The sequence below is a fragment of the Symphalangus syndactylus genome, chromosome 5 (genome assembly GCF_028878055.3).
Source record: "Symphalangus syndactylus isolate Jambi chromosome 5, NHGRI_mSymSyn1-v2.1_pri, whole genome shotgun sequence".
Lineage (NCBI taxonomy): Eukaryota > Metazoa > Chordata > Mammalia > Primates > Hylobatidae > Symphalangus > Symphalangus syndactylus.
The window spans coordinates 72,127,826-72,155,418 of NC_072427.2; the positions used below are offsets into that span (position 1 = coordinate 72,127,826).

The 27,593-nt window shown below is 39.5% G+C and overlaps 1 protein-coding gene across 42 annotated transcripts in view; it reads right to left on the reverse strand.

The window, feature by feature from the left end:
• Positions 1–22,154, reverse strand: part of CAPRIN2 (caprin family member 2) — a 45,548-nt gene extending 23,394 nt beyond the window's left edge. For 12 of the 42 annotated variants that reach the window (XM_055280237.2, XM_055280226.2, XM_055280236.2 and 9 more), the window contains exons 1-6: positions 21,943–22,144; positions 20,540–20,755; positions 18,311–18,373; positions 7,892–7,978; positions 1,891–2,129; positions 558–640 (exon numbers count right to left, since the gene is read on the reverse strand). In XM_055280237.2, coding sequence (XP_055136212.1) covers positions 558–640; positions 1,891–2,129; positions 7,892–7,978; positions 18,311–18,373; positions 20,540–20,716 — 649 coding nt within the window. In that variant the 5' untranslated portion in view covers positions 20,717–20,755; positions 21,943–22,144. Of the gene's footprint in view, positions 1–557; positions 641–1,890; positions 2,130–7,891; positions 7,979–18,310; positions 18,374–20,539 lie in introns of all 42 variants that reach the window. The other 30 variants (XM_063640353.1, XM_063640352.1, XM_063640351.1 and 27 more) reach the window with 12 other exon arrangements.
• Positions 22,155–27,593: the final 5,439 nt, after the last annotated feature.

The window sequence follows — 27,593 nt, forward strand, 5'->3', positions numbered from 1 at the left end:
AGCGAGTTTTCATTACTCTAAGCTAGTACACAAAGCTATGTACTTCATGTCCAATCATTTGTATTTGGTCATTTGGCCAAAGTCTATTTGGCAAGCCAAAAGAACTCTCTTTCCACAGACCACTTCCAGATCAATAGACAACAATGTTTCAATAGACTATAAAACCATTCATATATTCTTAGGCTGATCTGGTAGATAAGCCTTGGTATTAACAATGTATGAATTTAAGATTCTTAAATAGAACAGGTACTACCAAACAGAATAGAAAACTGAACCCCAAAATGATCAAGCTAGTGTTGAAGCCAGTACTTCGCTCTATTTCCAAATCATATTGACTTGCCACTTCAAAACTCTCCCTGAATTCCATTTTAGTGACTAGGGTTATACAATAGCTGCTTTTAACAGAACTAAACAAAGGGATCATTCTCCCAATGAATATAGTATTGTCAGACATGTAAGTTCTGATGGACTGACACAGTTTAGACCCTCAATATCATACTAAACTTCTAGACATAGTTTAGTATTTACTGCATAAGTCCAGAGTAGAGAAAACTCACATGTCGTTCCTACCACTGCTTTCTCACTACCTTCCAAAAGGTCCCAAAAGTACAAGGATGACTGCTCCATCTGGTCTTCAACACTGACAAGGAAAAGCAGCAGCAGAACAAAGTGGCTTTAGAAGTACATATATATGGAGCAGCACAATTTATGCAATATAACCCATTAACAGACAAGACATTCAAATGTTAATTGTCTTTTTGCTCTTTGGAAATAAAAAAATTGAAATGTATACAAGATGACTAAATGCCTGCTTAAGGATTTCAAATGTAAGAATTTTTCCTTAAAACAACTAAAATATGGATTTTACCAAATAAAACTATTAAACAATAGACCAAAAAGAGTTTAAAGCTGCCAATGCAGTATCATTAGTTCAGGTGTATGCCCTACATAAAAGAACAGTGAAATGGAAATATTAAGAGCTGCATTTGACTTTAAAGAAAGCAGCTTATTTAACAAATTACGTTTTGCTTACATTTCGTATATTAAAATGAAGCTACATTTCCTGAACCCACAAAAGTGAAGGAAGCAATGTATAGATGATGATGATGGAGTAGACTATCAGCATGAGAATTAAAAAACATATGGCTATATATAGGCAATTAAGAGTTCTATTAGGCTTCTTTCTGATCAGAGACTGATTTCTGGTAACCGTTGAAATCTGACTCTACTTTAGTAGGGCTAACAAACACGAAGCTGGAATAGCCTGCATCTAACAAAGCAAGAGCACAGCATCTGTCCCCTAGCTGATTTACTCCATCAAAACAAAAAGAGCAATGGATCACTGTGAGGGAAAAAAAAAAAATCAGACAGCCCCAATTTGCAGGTTTTGTATTTTAAAAAATGTACTTATCACTAGTTATTCACAGCATAATAAGAACACTAAATAATTGTTACTTTGAAAGTTTAATGACACCAGCCAAGTTAAATATTATTTACCTCTACTTAAGTATAGCAGGAGTAAGAAGGCAACTCTGAGGAAATTACAAGTTTTAGAAATAGATATAATATTATACTTGTACAGGATTAAAACTTGATGCTCAGACCTCATTTTTTTTTAAATCAGTATTACAATGAAGAAGCATGTTAATGAGACCATTCACATTCACTTTCCTTCCAGACAATCCGTCAACCCTGTCAGACTCTGGGCCAGCCAAGGTTTCCATATTGAATCAAAGTAATACTTTCTTAATTTCTATCTCCCCCTCTCTAACACACACACACACACACACTCTCTCTCTCTTTCTCTCTCTCTCTCACACACACACACACACCCCTAAAAAGCTAAAGTGTCAAGTGTTTCATTTCAGGAAAATCTTTTCATTAGCTTACCTCAGACTTTCATTTCTTTCAGGGCAGGTCAGTTTTGAAAACTTAATGAGGTAGTCAAGTTCTTTTGAAGGCAAATACACTGCACCATTCAAACCCCCTCTGAAGTCTTTTTGTACGTGTTCCTGGGTCAAGTTCTGCAATACATACTGAACTTGAAGTATAGTTCGAAGCTTTTTCTTCTCAGCCTCAAGTTTTAGCATGTGCTCCCTTCTCTGGGCCTTCTTCTGCGCTTTTAGTAGCTGTTAAAACAAATGGCTAATTAAGGGTAACAATTCTCTACGATCCCGTATTAGCAATACGTGTTCTACAGTCTAAACCCAAATAGCTGAGATTAGATGATAAATCTCATGACTGTCAAACTACCAGTTTAGTCTGTCTCCTTCTTGAGCTAAAGAAGTCACTGAGTAATAAACTGGTTTGTCTCAGTTAACCGGAGCCAAAGGGGTCAAATATCTGACTCCCAAATCCGGGATATGTCTAGTACCGCTAATATCACCATGATGAGTAGCGAAGTACCAATCATCGATGTCCATATTCATTTTACTCTTTCAAATGTATGTGTATCAGTCCTTTTTGGATCTTTTAGGATTTTTTAAAATTTCATATTCCAGGGGAAAAAATATTTAAACTAAAATGGTCAGTTTTCAATGAACCAAAGAAGACTGGCTAAAGCATTAGGGATTGAAAAGCTAACAGACATAAAATGTCTTCCAAGTGTAATGCCAAAAACCAGCCACAGCAAACGTTATTTTGTTTCAGAAGTAAAATTAAAATTTTTTAAATAATAATTTGCCCTGTCAGTCTGGACGGAGCTATATCCTCCAATATTTAGCTGACAAAACAGATACAGAAAATAAATGGAGCTTAAGTTTTCCCTCAGGCCAGGCACAGTGATACACACCTGTAATCCCAGCCCCTTGGGAGGTCGAGGAGGGTGAATCATTTGACCCCAGGAATTCAAGACCAGCCTGGGCAACATGGCAAAACCCCATCTCTACAAAAAATACAAAAATTAGCTGGGCATGGTGGTGTGTGTCTGTAGTTCCAGCTACTCAGGAGGCTGTGGTAGACAGGTTGCTTGAGCCCGGGAGGTCAAGGGTACAGTGAGCGGTGACAGTGCCACTACACTCCAGACTAGGCAACACAGCGAAATCCTGTCCCAAAAAAAAAAAAAGGTTTCCCCTCCCACAATTTGTGTGGGGACTGAGCAGCCCTAGATCTACTCTAAAGCTTAGAGCTATAATACCTTAAAGTCTGACATAATATTCATGGGTCCCAGAAAGGACTTGCCATTTAACTAAAAAGTACTATCTCTTTCCATTAAGAAACCTAAAAGGTCTTTTCCCTCCATAGTTTTTCTGATTGTAACGTTTCCGTCATATTGGATATTTCACAAGGTTTGAAGATTAAAATACAAAAAAAAAAAAAAAAACTAAGATTTTTCCTATAGATGGGTCAAAGTACTTTGATATAGCATTGATATTTTAAATTATGTAAAAGAGATGTTCATAAATCCTAACATTAAAATTAGAGGGGAAAACCTCATGTAAAAGATTCACTGTGGCATAATCCCTTCCTAGGGGATGTGGAAGCAACTTAATAAATATGATTTGTGCTACTGCTAGGGACAGAAAGATAGTAAGTGAAGATAAAATTTTGAGAATGAGAAATAGACTGGTTGAAGGTTGCATGGGCAAGCACATTTTCTCAGATGGGAAAGGCTCAGTAAGGCTTCTTCCAAGACCTCAGTATAGACTGCATCAATAACACTTACCAAAACTATAGGATTCTCTCATCTTGCTTGAGAGAAGAAAAGAGGACGGAGGTGGCATTCCTAGCTCTCCAAAACACTGGAGTTTATCATGGTATAGGGAAAAGCAACTGATTCACAGGGCATCTTCAGACAATTATACCACACGATTATCTCAGATTTACCTTCGGCCAGTCTCCCAAGGTAGGACTGGGTGGTCATATGGGCTCATGCCACCTCGAACTTCCTCTATCAAAGTATTTTTGGGTTTTTTGTTTGTTTTTGAGACAGAGTATCATTATGCCATCCAGGCTGGGGTGCAGTGGCACAATCAAGGTTCACTGCAGCTTCGACCTCTTGTGCTCAAGTGATCCTCCCACCTCAGCCTCCTGAATAGCTGGAACCACAGGTACGTGCCACCATGCCTGGCTAATTTTTTTTTTTTTTTAATAGAGATGAGGTCTATGTTGTCCAGGCTGGTCTTGAACTCCTGAACTCAAGCAATCCTCCATCCTCCTCCCAAAGGGCTAGGGTTACAGACGTAAGCCACCATCCCCGGCTATTTTTTATTTATCTGCATCTATGATGACAGGGACTACATCTACTGTTCACCAATATTCACTAATGCCCAGCACAGAGTCTGACAAATACCAGGGCCTCCAATTTTTGTTGAATAAAAGCAAGTATCAGGAAAGTCTCCCAGATCATGATCAGGTGTCATGAAAAGCCATGGACAAGAGCCAATTTCTCTTTCTTTAGATGAAAATTAGAAAGGTGGGTTACATTGTTCTCTTTTTCCAGTTGAGGACCAGTTTGGAAAGGAAACCACTCTCAATCAGTAGTACTGAATGATAAAATTGGTTTTCTTTTTTTTGAGACGTAGTCTCACTCTGTCGCCCAGCCTGGAGTGCAGTGGCACAATCTCGGCCCACTGCAAGCTCCGTCTCCCGGGTTCATGCCATTCTCCTGTCTCAGCCTCCTGAGTAGCTGGGACTATAGGCGCCCGCCACCACGCCCGGCTAATTTTTTGTATTTTTAGTAGAGACAGAGTTTCACCATCTTAGCCAGGATGGTATGGATCTCCTGACCTCATGATCCGCCTGCCTTGGCCTCCTAAAGTGCTGGGATTACAGGCGTGAGCCACTGAGCCCGGCCAATAAAATTGGTTTTCTTAATCAAGACTCAGAATGATGAATCCCTACCAGGAGATAGAGCTCATGAGGACAAAGCAGAATGTGACAAGGTCGAAAAGAAGGACTTCCAAATTTACTTTGAAGGGAAAAAAGAAAATGTTCCACAAGCAGCAAAACTGGCTATCACAGAACATGTCTGACAAAAGAAAAACTTAAAAGAGGAGCCTAAAAATTACCAGGGGAAAAAAAAACACTTCAAAAGTACTGCCAAGCACCTTTCAGGGTCTTGATTCAGTAAGGCAACCTCCAAAGTACTTTATCATGTCACCTAAAATGAAAGTAAATCTCAAACACAGCAACTAAAAATAATTTCATGGATATTAACAAAATTTGGTGAGCTGGGAGCTACCTCTAGACTACAGCGACAAAGAAAAAAAAAAACAGGTAAGACACTATATTCATGGTATAGGGAAAAGGTACCTAGGGCCATATCTTGGCTCTACCACTTACTGGCCATATGACTTTGAATACGTTCCTGTTACTTAAATGTAAAACCCGAAACTATAAAAACCCTGTAAGATAACCTAGGAAATACCATTCTGAATATAGGAACTGGCAAAGATTTCATAACAAATATGCCAAAAGTAATCACAACAAAAGCAAAAACTGGCAAGTTAGATCTAATTAAACTTAAGAGCTTTTATACAGCAAAAGAAATCATCAACAGAGTAAACAGACAACCTACAGAATGGGAGAAAACCTTTGCAAACTATGCATCTGACAAAGAGCTAATATCCAGTATCTATAAGGAAGTTAAATAAATTTACAAGAAAAATAAACATTAAAAAATAAGCAAAGGACATAGACACTTTTCAAAAGAAGACATATATGTGGCCAAAAAGCATATGATAAAAAGCTCAACATCACTGATCATTAGAAAAATGCAAATGAAAACCACAATGAGAAGCCATCTCACACCAGTCAGAATGGTTATTATTAAAAAATCAAAAACTGACAAATGCTGGCAAGGTTGCAGAGAAAAGGGAATGCTTACACACTGTTGATGAGTGTAAATTAGTTCAATCATTGCGGAAAGCAGTGTGGCAATTCCTCAAAGAGCTAAAACCAGAACCACCATCTGACCCAACAATCCCATCACTGGGTATATATCCAAAGGAATATAAATCATTCTACCATAAAGACACAGGCATGCATATGTTCATTATGGCACTATTCACAATAGCAACGACATGGAATCAATCTAAATGCCCATCAATGATAGACTAGATAAAGAAAACGTGGCACATATATACCATGGAATACCATGCAGCCATAAAAAAGAACAAGATCTTGTCCTTTGCAGGAACATGGATGGAGTTGGAGGCCATTATCCTTCACAAACACAGAAATAGAAACCAAATACCACATGTTCTCACGTATAAGTGGGGGCTAAATAATGAGAACACATGGACATACAGAGGGGAACAACACACACTGGAGCCACTTAAGGGTGGAGGTTAAGAGGAGGGATAGGATGAGAAAAAATAACTATTAGGTACAAGGCTTAGTACTGGGTGACAAAATAATCTATACAACAAATCCCCATGACATGAGTTTACCTTTATAACAAACCTGCACATACACCCCTAAACCTAAAATAAAAGTTCTCTTAAAAAGAAGAATAAGTCACACATGTAATCCCAGCTATTTGGGAGGCTGAGGCAGAAGAATCGCGTGAACCCAGGAGGCAGAGCTTGCAGTGAGCCAAAATCGCGCCATTGCACTCCAGCCTGGGCAATAGGGTGAGACTCCCGTCTCAAAAAAAGAAAAAGCATAAGTTACTTTTGCTCTGAGTCTCAGATTCCTGATGTGTAAAATGGGACTATTTAGAGCAACTTCCCAGACTATTGTAAAAATCAAGAGGAACTGCATAGGTGCCTGGCACAAGGTAGGCATTTTTTACACGTTTTTAATCTAAAAAGAAGAAAAGAATACCACATATTAGAAAAATATAGACCTAAATGAAAAACTAAATTGTTACTGGGTAACTCTGAGTAAAGACAGAAGACAGAAAATTTTAAATATCATAAAAGTATACTTCTAACCATATTTGTAATCCTTCTTAACCAAGAATTAAGATGGTAAATGTCTCCAGCCTAGAAGAATTTTTTTGATTCCAGAGGAATGGAGAAGATAATTTTAGTTCACTATAAAGAAAAACAGGCCAGGGCGATTGCTCACACCTGTAATCCCAGCATTTCGGGAGGCCAAGGCAGGAAGATCCCTTCAGCCCAGGATTATAAGCCTGCAGTGAACTATGATCACACCACTGCACTCCAGGCTGGGTGAGAGACCGAGACCTTGTCTCTGAAACATAATAAAAATATATATATAAATTTTTAATAAAAACATCCAAAAAAATATAAGATATTATCTTATGAGGCATGCTCTCCACTCCAGGAATGAATTTATTTAAAAATTTCCACAATTGTTGGAACATGATCTTTAAAGGACCTTCTAATGCTGAGATTTGAAAAAGTAAAGAATACTTCACTGAGAAGTGTTTAAGACTTCATATTACTGATTAAATCTGTCAGAGATAAAAGTTTGAACTGCCAACATAGAGAACCTAACAAGTAGTGAGGCCAGATTTAACTCTATTTAACATAAGTCATTTATTTTCCCATTAATAATTTTCATGCTTTCAAGACTACCAACTCTGTTGTCTCATATGTTAAATAATGTGAAAGAAGCCTATCTTATATAAATTTACAAGCCTATATTCTAAAATATCTTTAATAAATATACCTTGTCAAAAGTTTGATTGCCTTTCTCAATGATTTCTATAATTTGGTAATTAAATAACATACATTAGATAACTAATGCTTTATTCACAATGTCTCATATTCAGATGCCATTTGTGTTCTCCCTTGAGACTACAGAAATCTGAAAAAACTAGTTCTCCAACAGTTATCCTCAACCCTCTATCACAATAAAATATCAGCAGAAATTAGAAGAATAATAACCAAGCACCATTACTAGACACTGACACACTGACATTTTCTCCAAGATCAGTGGTTAAAACCAGTCTCAGGAAAAGCAAAGAAAACATACTCACATCTAGGCTCAACCCAGAAAAGGTTTTCTGAAGCTCCTTGGCAAATTCCAAATTATGTACCACTTCTTCATATTTCTCTACTGCTTCCTACCAAACAGGATAAGAAAACATCAATTTTGTGACTGTTTAAGTATAAATATGTGAAAATAAGTGTTTCTTAAACACAGTAGAAGAGATTTAAGACCTTATAGCTATTTACTATACATACACAAAAAAAGTACTTGCCTAAAGAAAAAGGAGAAAGAGTATTAATACCAGTTATATTAAGTTGCATTTAAAAATTCAATTTAATGCCAGAAATTCAATTTTTGTATTAGAAATATGAGTCCTAATTTTACCCTATGAAGTCTGAGATCAGAAAGGCCTGTTGGTTTTAATAGCACTGAGCCAACGGGATTTCTCTGTTAATATTCATTCACTACTCAAACATATTACACAAATAGCATGGTGAGTATCAAACAGATGAACAAGCAACTTCGAGACATTATAATATGGTGGAAAGATTTAGAATAATTACCTGTAACACACAAAAATAAATATTATAACAAACAATATGCAATGTCCTACAGGAAATTTAAAGGAACAAAACTTTTTTTTTAAATATTTCCCAGATGAACTACATTGACAGAAAAGAGGGGGGCATTTCATGGGACTTTAACTCAAATCTATATGGAAAGAGAAAGGACCAATCTGAAACAGAACAAGGTGGAGAACCTGCGCAACCAGATAAATACATATTATAAAGCCTCAGTAATTAAAACAGTGAAGTATTACACTCCAAGGTATCCACCCAAAAGAAATAAAAACATGTCCACATAAAGACTTGTACATATATGTATACAGCAGCATAATGGCCCAAAATGAAAACAATCCAAATATCCAGCAACTGGTAAGTGGATAAACAAAATGTGGTACACCCATACAATGGAATACTAGTCAGCAATAGAAACAAATGAAATACTGATACACGCTATAACATGGGTAAACCTCAAAAATATTATGCTAAGTAAAAGAAGCCAGATGCAGAAGACTATTTTATGCGAAATGTCCAGAAAAGACAAATTTTTAAAGATAGAAAGTAAATCAGAGCACAAAAGAGAACTTCAGGGGGATGATAGGAATACTCTAAAATGAGACTGTGCTAACAGTTCGATAACTCTACAAATTTACTGTAAACAAATGTACGCTTAGAATGGGTTTACTTTGTGTTAAGTACATCATACCTCAATAGTGTTGCAAAAAATAGACTGATATTAAGTCTTTATAAAGGTACAGAACAATATGAACTCCTACATAATAATACCAGTATTAATATAAATTGGTACAATAATTTTGGAAAACAGTTCAGTATTTTTACCTATGAAGTTAATCACGAGCATGTCCTACAGCCTAATGATAGATACGTACCCTGAAAAAAAATCTTACTCCTGATTCTCAGTAACACCTAAAAGATTCCTCAAAGTAAAATTCTTCATAGTGACAAAAAAACCCCAAAACCTCAATTGAGCATCCATCTATTTACAGACTAAAACTAAGTAGAGAGAACCAAATAAAATACAGGCACTTGTATTGACATAAAAATACTAAATATAATGAGTGAAAAAAGCAAACTGCAGAATATATAGCATGATACCACTTACTATAAGGTACAAAAAAAAGCAACTCTAACGGGCAGCAAAAAAAAAAAAAAAAAAGATGCTCTTAAAAGCAAGAGAAAACTTCAGGGTCACGGTTACAGGAAGGAGAAAGTACCACACGAGAGGGGAGCCTCAACACTGTTGGAAACAGACTATGTGAGTTGAGTCGGGTTCTGGCGCTTGCTTTATTATGTGTTATAACTTACACAGAATACATTGTTTCAGCCATATATTTTATAATAAAAAGGTATAGAGATCATCCTGCTACAGAAACAAGAATGAGCGGATAACATTACCAGGATATACAGTCCTCAGAGGGATGTAAAAATATAAAGAAATACTCCTCCATAGCTACTCCCAAATGGTATTAACTTTGACTCAAGAAAAACAGCATCAGCTGGGAACTACCTCAACTTTCCATCATCTAATGTAGACCTATTCTTTCATTTTTCCTTTCTTTACTAAGTGAAGAAGGTATCCCACCGCCCCGCCCCCGCTTCTACCTGTGCCCTGGATCCTACGGAATTGTGCCTTCATACAAAACTTTACTTTAGGATTCCCTCTTTAATGTCTTCTAACAAAGAGCTGCTCCCTCTCTATTGATGCTTAAATCAGCATTTTACAAGTTCATGTCATCCCCAATCTGAACAAGAAAAATTAATTCTTCTGTGACAACTACTTCCTTCCAGGCTTACACAAATTCAAACGTGTTTTCAGTCTCCAGCTCTTCAGACCTCATCAACCCGGATTCCGTTTCTACCATCCCACCAGAACTGTTTTAGCTGAAGTTAGCAATTGTCGATGTCATCCTTTAAAGCTATGGATCTTTTACAGCTCTCATTTTGGTTGACTTAGCAGCAGCCTTCAACAAAAAGGCACACTCCTGCTCTACAGACATTTCTTGTTTTTCCTAACACTAAACTTCCATTTTTCTCCCATTTCTCCAGCTGCTTATTTACTAGCAATTTTTCCATTAGCTTCTCTCACCTGCTTTTAGTACCTGTAAAATAAGAGTAATAGAACCTACCTCACAAAGATGCTGTACAATTTAAATGACTGCATATGTATAAAGCACTCAGAATGATGCCTGACCCTCATAGGCACACTGCATTTTTAGCCATTATTGTCCAAACATTAAATGTCAGAGTTCCTCAGGATTCTGTCCTAGGTTTCTGTATTCTGCTTTCTAGACTCTCACCCAAGACAGTCTTATCTCCTCTAATGGTTTCAAGTAGCGGTCATACAGGTGATATTTCTATCGGCTAAACTTCTCCATGCTCCAGACCCATTTACCTAAACACCTGGTACCAGACACTGATGTCTCCCAGGCACATTAAAATCAATAGTACAAAACTGAGCTCTTTATATCCTACTCCATCCTCCCAAACCTCCTTCTGCCCCAGTGGCCCCACGTTTAATAAATGGTTTTGCCATCCATCCACTGTTCAAGCAAGAAACCTGAAACCACTCTCAGCTCTACCCTCTACTCCTGTATCCAGTTACCAAGCCATGATGATTTTACCTCTCAAATCCAGCTACTTGATTCAAGTCCCTCTGCCACTGCCTTGGTAGGGGTCCCATAATCATTCACCTAGACTACAGGCAACACTTTTCTAATTTCCTTACCTCCATACACCATCTCCAAACCATACTTCACACTGCAATCAAAGTGATTTTTTTAAACTAAAAACCTGTAGTTGTTCCCTGCTTAAACGTATCTGTACTATTTCTGATGCCTTTGGAAAAAAGTAATTATCAAATAGTATACAAAGACCTACCCCCTCCAGCTTCATCACCCATCCACGTGACCTTCTTGCCAGTTTTTGAAAAAGGCTCTTTGTAAAAAAACCAAAAATCTGTTCCTTTTCAGAGCCTTTACACATACGAGCATCTGCCTAGCCTTCTGTTCTTCTTCCTCCCTCCCTCCTTTCACTGGCTAAGTCTCATTCATATTTTAGGTCTTTTTTTTTTTTTTTTTGGAGACAGAGTCTCACTCTGTCGCCCAGGCTGGAGTGCAGTGGTACGATCTCGGCTCACTGCAAGCTCCACCTCCCGGGTTCACGGCATTCTCCTGCCTCAGCCTCCTGAGTAGCTGGGACTACATGCGCCCGCCACCACGCCCGGCTAATTTTTTGCATTTTTAGTAGAGACAGGGTTTCACCATGTTAACCAGGATGGTCTCGATCTCCTGACCTCGTGATCCGCCTGCCTCGGCCTCCCAAAGTGCTGGGATTACAGGCGTAAGCCACCACACCCAGCCTCATATTTTAGGTCTTAACTAAAGTTCTTCCTTTCTTAGGATTGATCCTGCATTACAATCCCTTATCATCCTGTACTTCACCTTCTTAAAATCCATCATATCTGTATTTGCTTATTCCCCACCACATTATAGATTCTATGTGGTAATGATTACATTTGTCCCTTAGGTATTATAACCCTAATATTAAGTACAGTACCTCCTAGAGTAGATACTTAATATATCTTGTTGAATGAATAAAAGATAGTTCAGATGATCTTAGAGAGCATTAGATATGCTCAAGATTCTGAACAATTTAAAACTTTTGAAAGAAATCATACATTGAGAGCTGTTTTAAGCAAAGGACACCACAGACAACAGGACTGGTGAACTGAAGGTAAGATCTCAAGACAAGGATATCAACTAGGAAGCATATGTAAAGTTTAGGTGGCTTGCCTTGACTAGGCCAATAGCAGTGGAATTACAAAAGAGGGAAGATTCTATATTATTTATTGAGTTTACTATAGATGTATTAAATATAACACAGGATCACAGTTCAGCAGCAAAAAATGGGTACCAAATTCTAATTCCTTAACAACAAAAACTTTGGCAGAACCAAAGGCATCAAGTTCCCCTTGCCTATTGCTTGAGAATTCACTTGAATCTCATCTCTTTATTTCAAATCCAGATCTGAACCAAACATACTAAAGTTATAAATGTAACAATTTAAGTCATTTAAATTATAAAGTTACATTAAATTATTACAAATTAAAGTGACTCCAAAAACAACTTCATTAGACATTCTTTTTACTATTTGAAAAGAGAAACGTACATTACCAATTTAACATAAACCTTATGTAGCTCAGCCTTGACAGATTCCTTAAGAGTTACTACTTCAAAGAGGCTGCAAGAGCCATATAGAACATTACAAGTTTTATTTACATTATTATAAGTACCTATTGGGTTAAAGAAGAGAATCAAACTAAAATTATAAAACATCACAAATAATATTGAAAACACAGTATCAAATCAAATACAACTGAACCAGTGCTTGAAGGAAAATTCAGTCTTCAAGAAATTTTAGAAAATTTTCACAACTAGAAAAAGCAAATAACCAAAAAACAAAAAGGCAGAAAAATTTTTACAAAGTGGAATAAAGTAAGTCCAAAAGCTGATTTTGGGTGGGGGGGTGCAATACACCCCTAGATAATTTAAGAGTAAACTAAGGAAATAAAACCACACAAAATTATAAAGTAACAACAGAAACAAGCTGTATTAAACTTTTATTAAAAACTATTTGGCCCTAATCTATGCAAATAAATTTTAAAAACTGAACGAAATAGGTGATTTTCAATGAAGTTTTTAAAAACTGATGCCAAAAGAAATCTAAACAAAATCAATTTCCAAAGAAAAACAGAGAATATTTTCAAAGAGCTCCCACCTCAAAGAGAACCAGGCACAGATAGTTTCTCACACAATAATTCAACCAAACTTTAAAGACCATGTATAGTAGAAACACTGCCACAATATTAAAAACAACAACAAAAGAATTGGTGAATGAGTAGATGGAGCACAGAGAATTTTTAGGGCAGTGAAACTATTCTGTATGATATTACAATGGTGGATACATTTGCATTTAACAAAACCCATAGAGCTGGGTGCTGTGACTCACGCCTGTAATCTCAGCTACTCAGAGGCTAAGAGGATCACTTGAGCCCAAGAGTTCAAGGTTGCAGTGAGCTATGAGATTGTGCCATTGCACTCCAGCCTGGTAAGAGAGAGACCTTGTCTCTTAAAAACAAACACACACCAACAAAAACCACAGAATGTACAGCACCAAGAGTGAACCCTAATGTAAACTCTAAACTACGAACTTTGGGTGATGATGATGTGTCAACGTAGATTCATAGAAAGTAAAAAATGTATTTCTCTGATGAGAGATGTTGATAGTGGAAGAGGTTGAGCTTGTGTGGGGTGAAAGTGCTACTCCAGTGAATGCATGAATAATAAGAAAACAAATGCTACTGCTGATGTGCACAAGATTTGAGTGGTATTTCCTTAAGTCAAAACCTAGTCTAGAACAAGACCCTAACTCTGTTTTATTCTGTGAAGGCTGAGAGACTGAGGAAGCTGCAGAAGAAAAGTTGGGAGCTAGCAGAAGCTGGTTCATGAGGTTTAAGGAAAGAAGTCATCTCCATCACATAAAAGTACAAGATGAAGCAACAAGTGCTAGTGTAGAAGCTGCATCAAGTTAGCCAGAAAATCTAGCTAAGATATTAATTGATGAAGCTGGCTACACTAAACAACAGATTTTCAATGTAGACACAGGAGTCTCCTATTGGAAGAAGGTGCCATCTAGGACTTCCATAACTAGAGATGAGAAGTCAATGCCTGGCTTCAAAGCTTCAAAAGACATGCTGACTTTCTTATTAGGGTCTAATGCAGCTGATGACTTTAATTTAAGGCCAATACTCATTTATAATTCTGAAAATCCTAGGACCCTTCAGACTTATGCTAAATCTACTCTGTGCTTTATAAACAAAGTAACAAAGCCTGGATGATAGCACACCTTCTTACAGCACAGTTTACTGAATATTTTAAGCCCACTGTTGAGACCTATTGCTCAGAAAAAAAAGATTTCTTTCAAAATATTACTGCTCATTGACAATGCACCTTGTCACCCAAGAGCTATGACAGAAATATACAAATCAAAGATGTTTTCATGCCTGATAACGTAACACACATTCTGCAGCCCATGGATCAAGGAGTAATTTTGACTTTCATGTCTTCTTAAGAAATACATTTGGCCAGGCGCGGTGGCTCACGCCTGTAATCCCAGCACTTTGGGAGGCCGAGGCAGGCAGATCACCTGAGGTTGGGAGTTCGAGACCAGCCCAACATGGAGAAACCCCATCTCTACTAAAAACACAAAATTAGCCAGGCATGGTGGCGCATGCCTGTGATCCTAGCTACTCAGGAGGCTGAGGCAGGAGAATCGCTTGAACCTAGGAGGTGGAGGCTGTGGTGAGCTGAGATCACGCCGCCATTGTACTCCAGCCTGGACAACAGGAGTGAAACTCCGTCTCAAAAAAAAAAAAAAAAAAGAAAAGAAACACATTTTGATAAGGCTATAGCTGCCATAGACAGTGATTTGTCTAATAGATCTGGGCAAAGTAAATTGAAAAGTTTCTGGAAAAGATTCCCTACATTCTAGATGTCATTAAGAACATTTGCGATTCATGGGAGGATGTCAAAATATCAACATGAACAGGAGTTTGGGAAAAGCTGACTCTAACACTCATGGATGACTCTGAGGGGGTTCAGAACTTTAGCAGAGGAAGTAACTGCAGATGTGGTGAACATAGCAAGAGAACTAGAAGTAGAGCCTGAAGATACGACTAACTGCCGCAATCTCAGGATAAACTTTTAATAGATGAGGAGTTGCTTCTTAGGAATAAGCAAAGAAAGTGATTTCTTGAGATAGACTCTACTGGTAAAGATATTACGAACATTGTTGAAATGACAACAAAACCTTTAGAATTTTACATAAACTTATAATTGATAAAGCAGCAGCAGGGTTTGAAAGACTGACTCCAATTTTGAAAAAAGTCCTACTGTGGGTAAAATCCTATCTAACAGCATCACATACTACAGAGACATCTTTCATGAAAGAAAGAGTCCATCAACGTGGCTAATTTCACTGTTGTCTTATTTTAAGAAATTGCCACAGCCACTCCAACCTTCAGCAACCACCACCCTGATCTGTCAGCAGTCATCAACACTGAGGCAAGACCCTCCTCAGCCAGCGAAAAGATTACAACTCACTGAAGGCTCAGATGATCATTAGCATTTTTTAGCAATAAAATAATTTTTAATCAAGGTGTGTACCTTCTTTTTGACACAGTGCTACTGCACACTTAACAGACTATAGCATAGGACAAACGTAACTTTTACATGCACTGGGAAACCAAAAAATTTGTGTGACTTGCTTTATTGCAATCTTCACTTTATCTTGGTGGTCTGAAACAGAACTCATAATATCTCTGAGGTATGCCTATACTGGTAACAGTTCTCTGAAGATTCTGTTTTTTTTTCCTTCTGACTTATTTGCATTTTCTAAATTTTCTGCCTTATATATTGCATGTATGAGGTGTGATTTCTCAAAAGTACCACCAACTACGTGCTTAGTTACATCTAAAGACCTAACATTCATTTTATACGTAGTAAGTCTACATGTAATAAATATTTTATATACCTACTACATGTTATACTGTATTCTACGCACTAGGAATACAGCAATGAACGGACAAAATCCTTACTTTCATAGAACTTACATTGTAAGGGTAGGAAAGAGACAAGATAAAACATAGCTTGTCAGAGAAGTGCTAACTTCTATTAAGAAAAGTTAAGCAAGGAAAGGAGCTAAGCAGTGTGAACGGGGAAGTGGAGGTACAGTGAGGTGAGAACAGATCTCATTGTGGGTACCTTCAAATACAAGGCTGAAGGAGGTTGGGAATTGAGCCATTGAAACATCTGGAAAAAGAGCATCCCGAGCAGTAGGAACATCATGTGCAAAAAGCCCTGCAGAAGTGTGCCTGGGATGCCTGAGGAGCAGCAAGGAGGCTAGGGTAGGTAGAATGGAGCTAGCGAGGGAAAGAAGAGCAGGAAATGGAGTCAAAATGTCAAAGGAAGTGGGAAGGATATTCTGTAGGGCTTTGTAGACACAGTAAGGACATTTTACCACCAGATGGGAACAAATGGGGACTTCTGAGCAGAGGAATAACCATCTTGACTTGCATCAGAACGGGATCACTGAATTTACTATGCTGAACAGACTTGGAGAGCAGAAACAGAAAAACCTGTGAGGCAGAAGTAATTACTACTGTAATAAGTAATGCAGATGAAAGATTATATAGCCTGGATGAAGATGGCAGAAATGGTCAGTTTCCTGATTTACCTTAAAGGGAGAAGTGAGCAGACTTGAGGATGAGCTGGATGTGAGCTATGAGGAGAAAGGAGGTAAGTTCTCCAAGATTTTTGGCAACTCCTTCTAGTTGATCAAGCCATCAACTGACACAGCTAAGATTAGAGGAGGAGCAGGTTTTGGGGAGCAGGGAAAAATTATGAAGTGTCAGATAGGCACTGGACACAGAAATATTGAGTTCAGAGGACTGATCCGTTGGGGATATAAATTGGGCAGTTGTCAGCATATTACTCCAGATATCAAAGTTCATACATTTATTATAGAAGCAACATGTGGCTATAAAGACAGTAATGAAATATTGAGAATGAAGTTTGCCTGGCTGGGGCAATGAATATAGCATGTCCTTAACACTTCTTAGAGAGCTACCATGGGAACGATCAATCTCCAACCCCCTCTCCCCGATGTTTCTTAAAAATAAAGAACACAACTCTTAACAGGACACTTCGTTCAAGAATATTTACACACAAAGAAGTTTTATCACTTTAAGAGTTATTGACAACAGAGCGAAACTCCATCTCAAAAAAAAAAAAAAGGAGTTATTGAACACACCATGACTTTAAAACAAAGCCATGCTGAAATGCTGCATGTCCAGCTAAGTCCTCTCCCCAGCTAAGTGAGCGCACCATTTGCAGAGCTCACACAATGCAAATATGTGTCTCAGCAAAATTATAACTTACTACATCACAAAAATTCTGGGTCAGTGAAGAGGAGTCACTATGGAATGGGAAAAGTCCTTGAATGCCAGTATCTATGATGTATAGCCAAAAATTTTAGTTGAAAAACATAAAGACAAAAGACCCACAAACAAGATCAAATAATTTTCAAATAAATGTGTCCCTTCTTAGTCAGGAAACATGATCAAGTCAAAATGGCAAACATCCAGGAAGCACTGTTTTCTTTCCACGTTGCAAAAACTCTGCTTCACAAATTACATAAAATTTGCAATTACCAGGTATATCATTGACAAGTTAACCAATGGAAAAAATGCAAGTAGCCTAATGCCTAATGTTTATAGTAAGTTTTTTTTTTTTTTTTTTAAGGCCAGATATCTATCAGATAACATGCCTCCTGAGAGGGGACACAAAAATCCAGGATAGAAAAGTAGGAAGAGAGCATGAAAGGAATTAAGGTGAGGCAGCTAGAGAAAACTAAGGTAAGCTACAGTAAATACTCTTTCACATTTTGGAGCAGAAAGATGTCAGGTTTAGAATATACCAGTGAAGAGCTGGAAGTTAGAGTATGCCCTTCTCTTCTCCTTCAGTCCACTCTGGCACATAAGTTTAATTTAAATCTGTATGTTAACTCTTAGTAACAGTCTACACTTTTACTCCTGTTTAACAGTCTACACTCCCATGCATACCATCTTCTAGTCAACAGAAAAAAAAGTCGTATCTGAGATCTAACAGGCACAAACAATGAAGGCTTCTGAAACACTTTTGAACAAACTATGGATTTTAACTGTGTGTGTGCACTATAAAGACTCTGGTCTCACTAAATCCATGTACAGTTTTATTAAGAAAAGAAAACCAGCAAGTCTTACTAAAAGATCATAAGCCACTTACCAACTGGTCTGGATTAAGTTGCTCTCCACTTTTCAGGCGATCCTTATAATCTTCCAGTTTGAGCTACAAAAGAGAAACTTGTATCTACCATAGTCTGATATAAAATTCAGAAGCAAATAAAGTAAATGCCAGATCTTGTCTCTAGGAAACAAAGTCCTTGAAGTAAGCTATCAATCTACAAGACTATCATTTTACTATAAGGCATGCAGCAACTGTAGATGAGTTCCAGTCAGGGGAGAAAAAATACACAGAATCACGAGTCTGGAATTACAAAAGCTAAGCAGTAATAAAACTATTTTCTCTTAATGACTCTATTAATAACAAACTAGACTACTTAACCCATGGGGACTTACCTAGTAAATCGTATGTCCCCAACACAGTAGCTTCTCAACACGGGACAATTTTGTCCCCCAAAGATACCTGGCAATATCTAGGGATATTTTTTTTTATCACAGCTTGGGAGGGGGAAGAAGAGTGCTACTGTTATCTTGTGGTTAGAGGCCAGGGATGCTGCTAAACATCTTAAAATGCACAGGACAGCCCTTTACAACAAAGAATTATCCTGTACAAAATGTCAGTGGTGTAGAGGTTGAGAAGTCCTACTCTAATCTCATGCTTAAACTATTAGTTCAGTTACCTGTTGAATTATGTGGCATTTTCCTAAAAGGAAACTCCTATTGGAAGTACAGAAACAAAGATTTCTTTTCTATCATTAGAGTAAGCTCATCCTGAAGTTATTTTTCATATTATATTTGATACTTAAGGAAATTATGAAAAATAAATTGCATTTGTTGGCCCCATAATAATGACATAAACCCACTATGGTATTTTTTTTTTTTTGAGACGGAATCTCACTCTGTTGCCCAGGCGGGAGTGCAGTGTCGCGATCTCGGCACACTGCAACTTCCACCTCTCGGGTTCAAGCGATTCTCCTGCCTCAGCCTCCTGAGTAGGTGGGATTATAGGCAACCCCCACCACGCCTGGCTAATTCTTTCTGTATTTTTAGTAGAGACGGGGTTTCATCGTGTTGGCCAAGCTGGTCTCAAACTCCTGACCTCAGGTGATCCACCTGCCTTGGCCTCCCAAAGCCCAGGGATTACGGGTGTGAGCCACCGCACCCGGACCCACTATGGTATTCTAAAAGCATTTTTTAGGCTCCTCCTGTGGAAAAATTCTTTCCCAGAAGGTTGAAACAAAAGTACTGGTACTATCAGGTATTCAAAATTAAAAAGGTACTACAGGTAAGCTAGAAAGCATAAGTATACATATACGTAGTTCCTCCACCTGAGGGAGGCTCCGTCAATAGATCCTGCTTTGACCATTTATCATAGTGACGGGGAATTTGTGCTGACCTGGCACACTCACCTTACCACACTTGTGATCAACTGCATGCATTAAAAAAATAAATGGTGAGAGCTACAGAGAAGCTACTAGCAACCTGCCCTTCTTTACTTTCTTAGGTAAAAAAAAAAAAATAGAGTCAACCAGACTCTAAAAAGTCTCTTCACACTCCTCCACTAAAAGCAACTTTAAGGTTTAACTAGGTCTTGGCACAAAAGTATTTAAGAGCACATAGATCCAGATAGTCACTCAACCTCACCTGTTCAAAAGCAGAAGAGAATCGTAATATAGAAAAGCAATGTGCAGTCTGTTTCGCAGGCTACATGACTCAGGAAATGAAGAAGGATTCAGATCTTTACAACAGCATTTTCTGTAGCTAGGATTAACTCCTGGGTCTCTTTACAAGGCTGACTACCACGCTTTCACCTAGCAATCTTAAATCTTCACCTAACACCACAAAAGTAAGTGGTAAAACATTTTCTAGTTCTACCACGGTTAAACCTTCCAACGACTGCAGCAGTTATACTGCAATATCAACTGCTGCAGAAAGTCACAAGGAAAACAAGCTAAAAAATCAGCTATTGACACATCTATGAAAAGAAACATTAATACTACATAAGGAATTAATCTGACCTAAAATAGCTAGCTCTTAAAGTATTTCAACAGCAGCATGCATAATTTTACTATGAATATTTTTATTCAGTTGTTTTGACAAATGAAACAGAAAATGTTTAATATTTCCAACACGTAGCCTGCTTGTTTAAAGCAGCTAAACCTAAGGTTAGTTAAATTTTTAGTAAAGAACATCTATGAGCTCTTAAAGAAAAATGTCAGCTCCTTCATCTTTAAGATCACGCATATACAGGACTGGAAGAAAAAAAAGTTACCTTCTTTTTCTCGATGTTTCTAATTTTGTGTTTAAGGCATATGAGTCCATTTTCAATATAGGTCTCATATGCTTGGGAAGGAGACGCAGCAGAACTCAGAGTAGACTGCAGGGGGCTCAAGGCCCGCTGGCTTTCCCCATGCTGACTGTGGTTCACTTGGGGCTTGGCTGACTTCATATTCCCCTCTCTTTCCTCCTCTGAATGGCCTGAAGGTGACTGGTAACCAAAAGGGGATGAAGAGAGTTGCACCATTGAAACAGATGAGGCTGAAGGAGGTGGGGGAAAGTTAAGTATAAAATTAGGACTAGAGGGACACAGCCAGGCAATAACTTCCCTGGAAAGTCTAGCCCACTCCCTTAAACTTTTCCACAGAAGTGAGCTCGAAACCCAATGATGCTTCAGATACTTGTACTTTCATCCTACTTTTAAAATAATTAGTGTCGCTAGCCAATAAGGATAGCCTTTACGTAGGCAAAATTCCAGTATAGAGGATGTTTCCAGAAATTCGATTTTCCACATAGGGAGGAAGAACTGCAATGGCTTCAGAGCTCCTTTCTTCTCATGAGGACAGATCACATTCTAAATAATTCCCATGGCCACGTGATGACACCAAAAGAATAAGCTTTCCACACCGGGACCTAAGGCAGCCACTCAAACCTCTTTACATGGTCCCTCACCACCAGCCCCAACCTCAATCCTGAACGTTTGAAAGAAAATCCCAAACTCACAACATTCTTTTATAGCTCTAAGTGAACCAGCAGCTTCCTGAACAAGAATACTAACTTCCCCGATTGCTCTGGGGCCTACAAGGCAATCCATCACTACTGGACATTTGCAGACAGGTACTCTCTCAACCTGCAGGAACCCCGCGTTGATTCTCGGTTGTTTGGTTTAGACTAGCCCAAAACCGCTTACACCCAACCAGTTTAAGAGCTCATTCTAGCGAGCCCTTCCCGTGCCCTAATCAGTGGCCCTTGCGCACTTACGTATCCGTCTCTCGACCTCCAAGCACCCGAGTTATCCCTTTCTCCCCCCTTAGGAGCATCCCCAAAGCAAGGACAGAACAGGCCCCATGCACGCCAGCGCGCACCCCCTCAAGTCTCCAGGGGAGCCTGAGCGAAAAGCATCTCTCCCGAGCGGCCACGGAGAGCCCTGCAGGCACCGACGCCCACCCTTCCCACAGCCGCCCCGGGGACGCAGAAGCCGCTTCTGCAAGGCCCCGGGGGACGCTGACCTGGGGAAAACGCACCGGCCGCGGCCCTCGGGAGCCCCCGCCCCGCCCCAGGGATGCCAAGCCGCCCCTCCACCTCGCCGTGGCGCCGGCTGCCCAGACCTGCCCACCCTCGCCGGGTCAGCCACCACCCTCCGCCGCGCCGACCCAGGCCGCCGCAGCCCGACTTCACCTCCCCAGGCAGCCGAGGCCGCCGCTGCCGCAGCCCGGGCCCGCCTTCCAAATCCGGGGGGAGGCAGGAGCGCTGCGGAGGTGGACCGGCGCCACCCCGCACTCGCGTCTCCTCCTCCTGTCTCCTCCCTCTCCCCTCCCGGTTCTCGCCCGCGGCCTCTGCGGCGCCGGGGACCCAGCCGACTCCGCCGCTCGCGCCTAGGCCCGCCCACCGCGCCGCGCGTGGCTTTTGTAGGCCGCGCCTCGCCCCGGCCCGCTCCGCCCCCGGCCGCCCCGCCCCGCCACCGCCTCCTTCCGGTGCCCCTTCCCGGCTGCCGCTGGCAGCCTGCGCTTGTCGGGTGTTAGTTCCGGGCCCAGCTTGGGCTGGTGGTAGGTCGGGAGAGGGCGCGGTCTCCCAGCCTTTGCGCGGATTGCGGGGCACCAGGTGGGGCCGAGGCGACGCCGAACGCCGGCAGGCCGGAAACCGCGCAGCCCCGCTGGACCTCGCTGATTGCCGGCGGCACCGGTGGGTTCGCGACCTTGAACAGGTGACGCCAATAGCTCCAGGAGGGCAGCGAGCCCTTAGCGGAACTGCCAGAAAAGCCGAGCTTGAGGCTGTCGTAGCCTAGTGGGCAGTCGTGAAATGCAGAGGCGCCTTAGCCCCTCAGATAGCATCTTTCATAGTAGGATGGGGAAAAAACACCGTTTCCTTACAGGGGAATCAGCCTGTAAGAGCAGAATGCCCCAAGTCAGCATCGCCATAAACACGGAGTAGGTGACTTCGCAACCTGCAATAATAGAATTGAGTTTATTCAAGCTGTATTATTTGTTCATGTGAAACACATTAATTGACTGGCACGCAGAGAAAGCTGTAAAAAATCTTTGTAAGGTTACATTAGAGTAAGAAAAGTCTGGAAATACATAAAAGTTTATTGAGGAAAGGAAGGTGTTTCTGATACCAAATAAGAAACACACGCACACACACACACACACACACACACACTCAGCAATACTTTGCCCCAACATGTGTTTACTTATTACACCAAGTGGAGTTTTTTAGGTCCTGTCTGTCCCTGACGCTCTGATAAAAAATATCGAGACTAGCAAAAGAACAGAGAAAATTCAGAAGAAGAATCAAGGAAACAAAGGTCTAGTTTTAAAAGCCTTGGTCAACTTCACACAAAATTAATTTTAACATTACTTAATACATTTTTTTGGCATCTATTATCTGTATTCTTTTTGGTCCCTGGTGACATAATGTACCCTAATGTTGCATTTTAACTTTGAATCTCTGAATCTCATATGTGTTCTTAAGGGTCAGAGAAATACTGGATTTTCCCTTTTTCTCATTGTTTATAACCAGAGAAACGCAGAAGATGCTGAACATGAGGAGAGGAAGGCTATGCCTTCACCTTTGGTAACACAAAAAACAGTGGCCATAGTAAGAAAAAATGTGAAGGACACACTGTTGGATCAATGAGTTGACACAAAGTTACAGCACAGCCTGAGTTGTAGTCCGAGCTAATGATGAACCTAAAAATGGTATTTCAGTCAGATTAATCATGAAATGTTTGCCCTCTGGCGGGCGCAGTGGCTCAAGCCTGTGATCCCAGCACTTTGGGAGGCCTAGGCGGGGTGGATCACCTGAGGTTGGGAGTTCAAGGCCAGCTTGCCCAGCGTGGTGAATCCCCGTCTCTACTAAAAATACAAAAATTAGCCAAGCGTGGCGGCATGTGCCTGTAATCATGGCTACTCAGAGGCTAAGGCAGGAGAATCGCTTGAAACCCGGAGGTGGATGCTGCAGTGAGCCGAGATTGTGCCACTGCACTCCAGCCTGGGTGACAGAGCGAGACTCTATCTCAAAAAAAAAAAAAAAGAAAGAAAGAAATGTTTGCCTTCTAATCGGCCAGGCAAAAAGGAGGCCGTAAATTTTAAATTTTCTACTAAATGGATATTCTCCTAAATGAATAAATCTATACAGATTCAATTCAGAAGAAGGATTATAAAAATGGATCATGAAAGAATGCAAAAGCAAAAATAAATAAATTTCAAGTCCAGTAAGGTACAGTCTGTATACATATGGCGTGACATTTATAGGAGAACATACCACAGAAGATACTCTTGAAGCAATGTCTTCTGAACAAGTTAAAAAGATGATTCAGATAAAAGCTTTTCTGCTAGAGGAGATCTTTAAAGTCAGTAAGTCTGGCTTACTTTGAAAGCACATGTCCCCAAAACTTTTATTTGTCAGGAGTTTGGTTTATTTTACCCTCTCCCACTCCGTTTTCTATAATACCGTGACTTTTCTTGCCAACTGTGAGGCCGTATCTGTGGCATGCCACCTCCAAGCTTAGCGAGGAATAACTGTATTTGAAATATGATAAAAAGTGTTGTCTCAAATCATTGATAGAAGAATATATTCATTTATTCATTCAACAGATGTTTACTTAGCACTTGCTATGTAGTAGGTGATAAGGCATAATGGTGACTGAGACAATATAGCTTCTGCCTTCTTGGAGCTGAGTGGGAATTCAGTAAAAGCTATAGATGTAAATGGCAAAAACAACGAAATCAAAAAACCTGAAATTCAAAAATACTAAAGACTTTTATAACGGATGGTTTGATTTCTACAAAAACAGCCAGACTTTACATCCTTTGAAAATGTGAAGCTCTTAAATATGCACTGTCTGACAAATGTTCAGTTGCTGCAGGGGTGGTTATGCTGTAGTCACTTAAAATTAATATAGCTTCATATTGTTGAAACTGGAAAGATAATTCCACCAAAGGATGTGAAACCTGGTAGTGTGTTAGTAGAGATATCAGAAATTATCTTAGACATATTGTTGTGGGTGATAGAAGTCTGTTTCTTATTGGCTCTACAAGACTTTGTGGAGAATTGCCACCAAGAGACCGAGAGAGAGGAAGAAAGTCACCAAGAAAAATAACAAGAAGGCTAAGAAAGAAAAAGACAGGAACAGTAACATAAGGTTGTTAAAAAGATAGTACTTTTGGCCGGGTGTGGTGGCTTACGCCTGTAATCCCGGCACTTTGGGAGACCGAGGCGGGCAGATCACTTGAAATCAGGAGTTCAAGACCAGTCTGGCCAACATGGCGAAACCCCATCTCTACTAAAAATACAAAACTCAGCCAGGCGTGGTGGTGCGCCCCTGTAATCGCAGCTACTTGGGACACTAAGACAGAAGAATCTCTTGAACCCAGGAGGGGAAGGTTGCAGTGAGCCAAGATTGCGCCACTGCACTCCAGCCTGGATGACAAGAGCGAAACTCTGTCTCAAAAAAAAAAAAAAATATATATATATAAATATATATATATATATATATAGTACTTTCACATACTTGCTGATTCATAGAGTATCTATTCAAATATTTGAGAAACTTTTTATGAAAGTAAAGAACTGAGAAATATAGACCTCAGGTAGGAAAAAAAACTTGCCATAATAGTTTAGAGTATTTTTAGAGAAATACCTAGTTTGTGAGATTAATAATATTTTGGTAGGCTTATTTTTTCATAAAATTATACATTCCTATTGGTTTTGTTGATACTGTTTTTCTGATATTGAAGTTAATGCATTAATAGTGCTCCACCATTAAGTACCTTTGAAATAAAAGTTCTTTAGAGGAGGAATAATCGGTGTAGAACTTGTGAATGTGTGTCATTAAATCAATAATATCAAGCCCATAAAAATATGATTTCTGTCCAACTTTGAAGTATTATAAAGTGTCAACAGCATGGACTTTGGAGCAAGACACACATGGATTGGATTCTTGTTCCTGCCCCTTACTAGCTGAATGATCTTGGGCAAGTTACTGAAATCCTGTGGGCTTCAGTTTTTTCAGCTGTAAAACAGCTGATAATAAAACAGACATAATATTACCTATTAACAGTATTGTTAAGGATTTCATTTCGTTTCTGTAAAAGCATGTGTCTAGAGACTAGGCCATGAAAATGTATCCTCCACTGAGATAACCTGTATTTGCTGCTTTTGCCACAATATGAAGCCCAGCATTTCTCCTAGTAGCCAAGGAGAACTACAGAACTGTGGAATTTATGGCTAAGAATCCCACCTCCCCTTATTTGAAAGATACGGTATATAAAGCTGCTGGACATTTGTGAGTTTTCCAAGACCTAAAGAATCTAGGTCTTCTGCCCTCTAATGCAACATGTACTCCAGGCCGCTTCATCCCTTTCCCTTGCTGCTTCCATGGAGTAAATAAAGTATAGAAATAGGCAATTAAACTTGAAGATTGAAACCAAAAAGAATAAGCAATTCAGTGTTACAGTGTCTTCAAAGGAATTCATTCAGGAAGACATTTAAAAATATTCATATCTTGGCCAGGCGCGGTGGCTCACTCTTGTAGTCCCAGCACTTTGGGAGGCCGAGGCGGGCAGATCACGAGGTCAGGAGATCGAGACCACGGTGAAACCCCGTCTCTACTAAAAATGCAAAAAGTTAGCCAGGCGTGGTGGCGGGCGCCTGTAGTCCCAGCTACTCAGAGAGGCTGAGGCAGGAGAATGGCGTGAACCCAGGAGGCGGAGCTTGCAGTGAGCCGAGATCACGCCACTGTACTCCAGCCTGGGTGACAGAGCGAGACTCCGTCTCAAAAAAAAAAAAAAAAAAAAAATTCATATCTTTTGATCCAGTAGCCTTTATTTTAGGAATCTCCCCTATCAAAATAATCAGACATGCAAACAATCATTTATTTATGAAAATGCTAGGCACCAGTTTTTTAAGTGGTGGGAAATTGTAAACAACAACCTAGACACTCAACAATAGAGAAATGGCTAAATAACGTGACTCTAAGCCATGAATTTTAATTCAAGTAGTACAAATCATCTTTTCAAAGAATATTCAATGACATGATATTGTATGAAGTGAAAAAAGGGCAGGATAAAACATGGTATAAAACATTTAATAAGATTATGACTTTGTAAAATATTTCATTTTAAATATGCATGGAAAAGGCTGAAAGATGTTTTCACTTTTATTTTTATAGCATACATTTCGTTTTTATACCAAACCAGAAAAAGTATTTTCCCAAAAACATGAAAACTGCCCCCTCCATAGATTACCATTATTAACTTTTTGCTTATATTCTTCTAGACTTATTACCAAGAAAATAACTATATAAATTTTTACAAAAATGGGAATGTACTAAACATTTTGCAATTCTGCTATTTTGACTTAAAATATAATGAGCATCTTTTTATTAAAATAAACTTGGTGCGGTGGCTCACGCTTGTAATCCCAGCACTTTGGGAGGCTGAAGTGGGCGGATCATGAGATCAGGAGATTGAGACCATCCTGGCCAACAGGTGGAACCCTGTCTCTACTAAAAATACAAAAAATTAGCCAAGCGTGGTGGCAGGCGCCTGTAGTCCCAGCTACTCAGGAGTCTGAGGCAGGAGAATGGCGTGAACCCGGGAGGTGGAGCTTGCAGTGAGCCGAGATCGTGCCACTGCATTCCAGCCTGGGCGACAGAGCAAGACTCTGTCTCAAAATAAATAAATAAATAAATAATAACTTTAGATTAGCTTTGAGAGGTAGAATTTCATATTATTTTAATTATATTCTTTTTACTTTCTGTGAACAAGTTAGAATTAACGTTATTTAACAGAAATGTTAGTTATCCAAATAGGAATCACAGCAATATA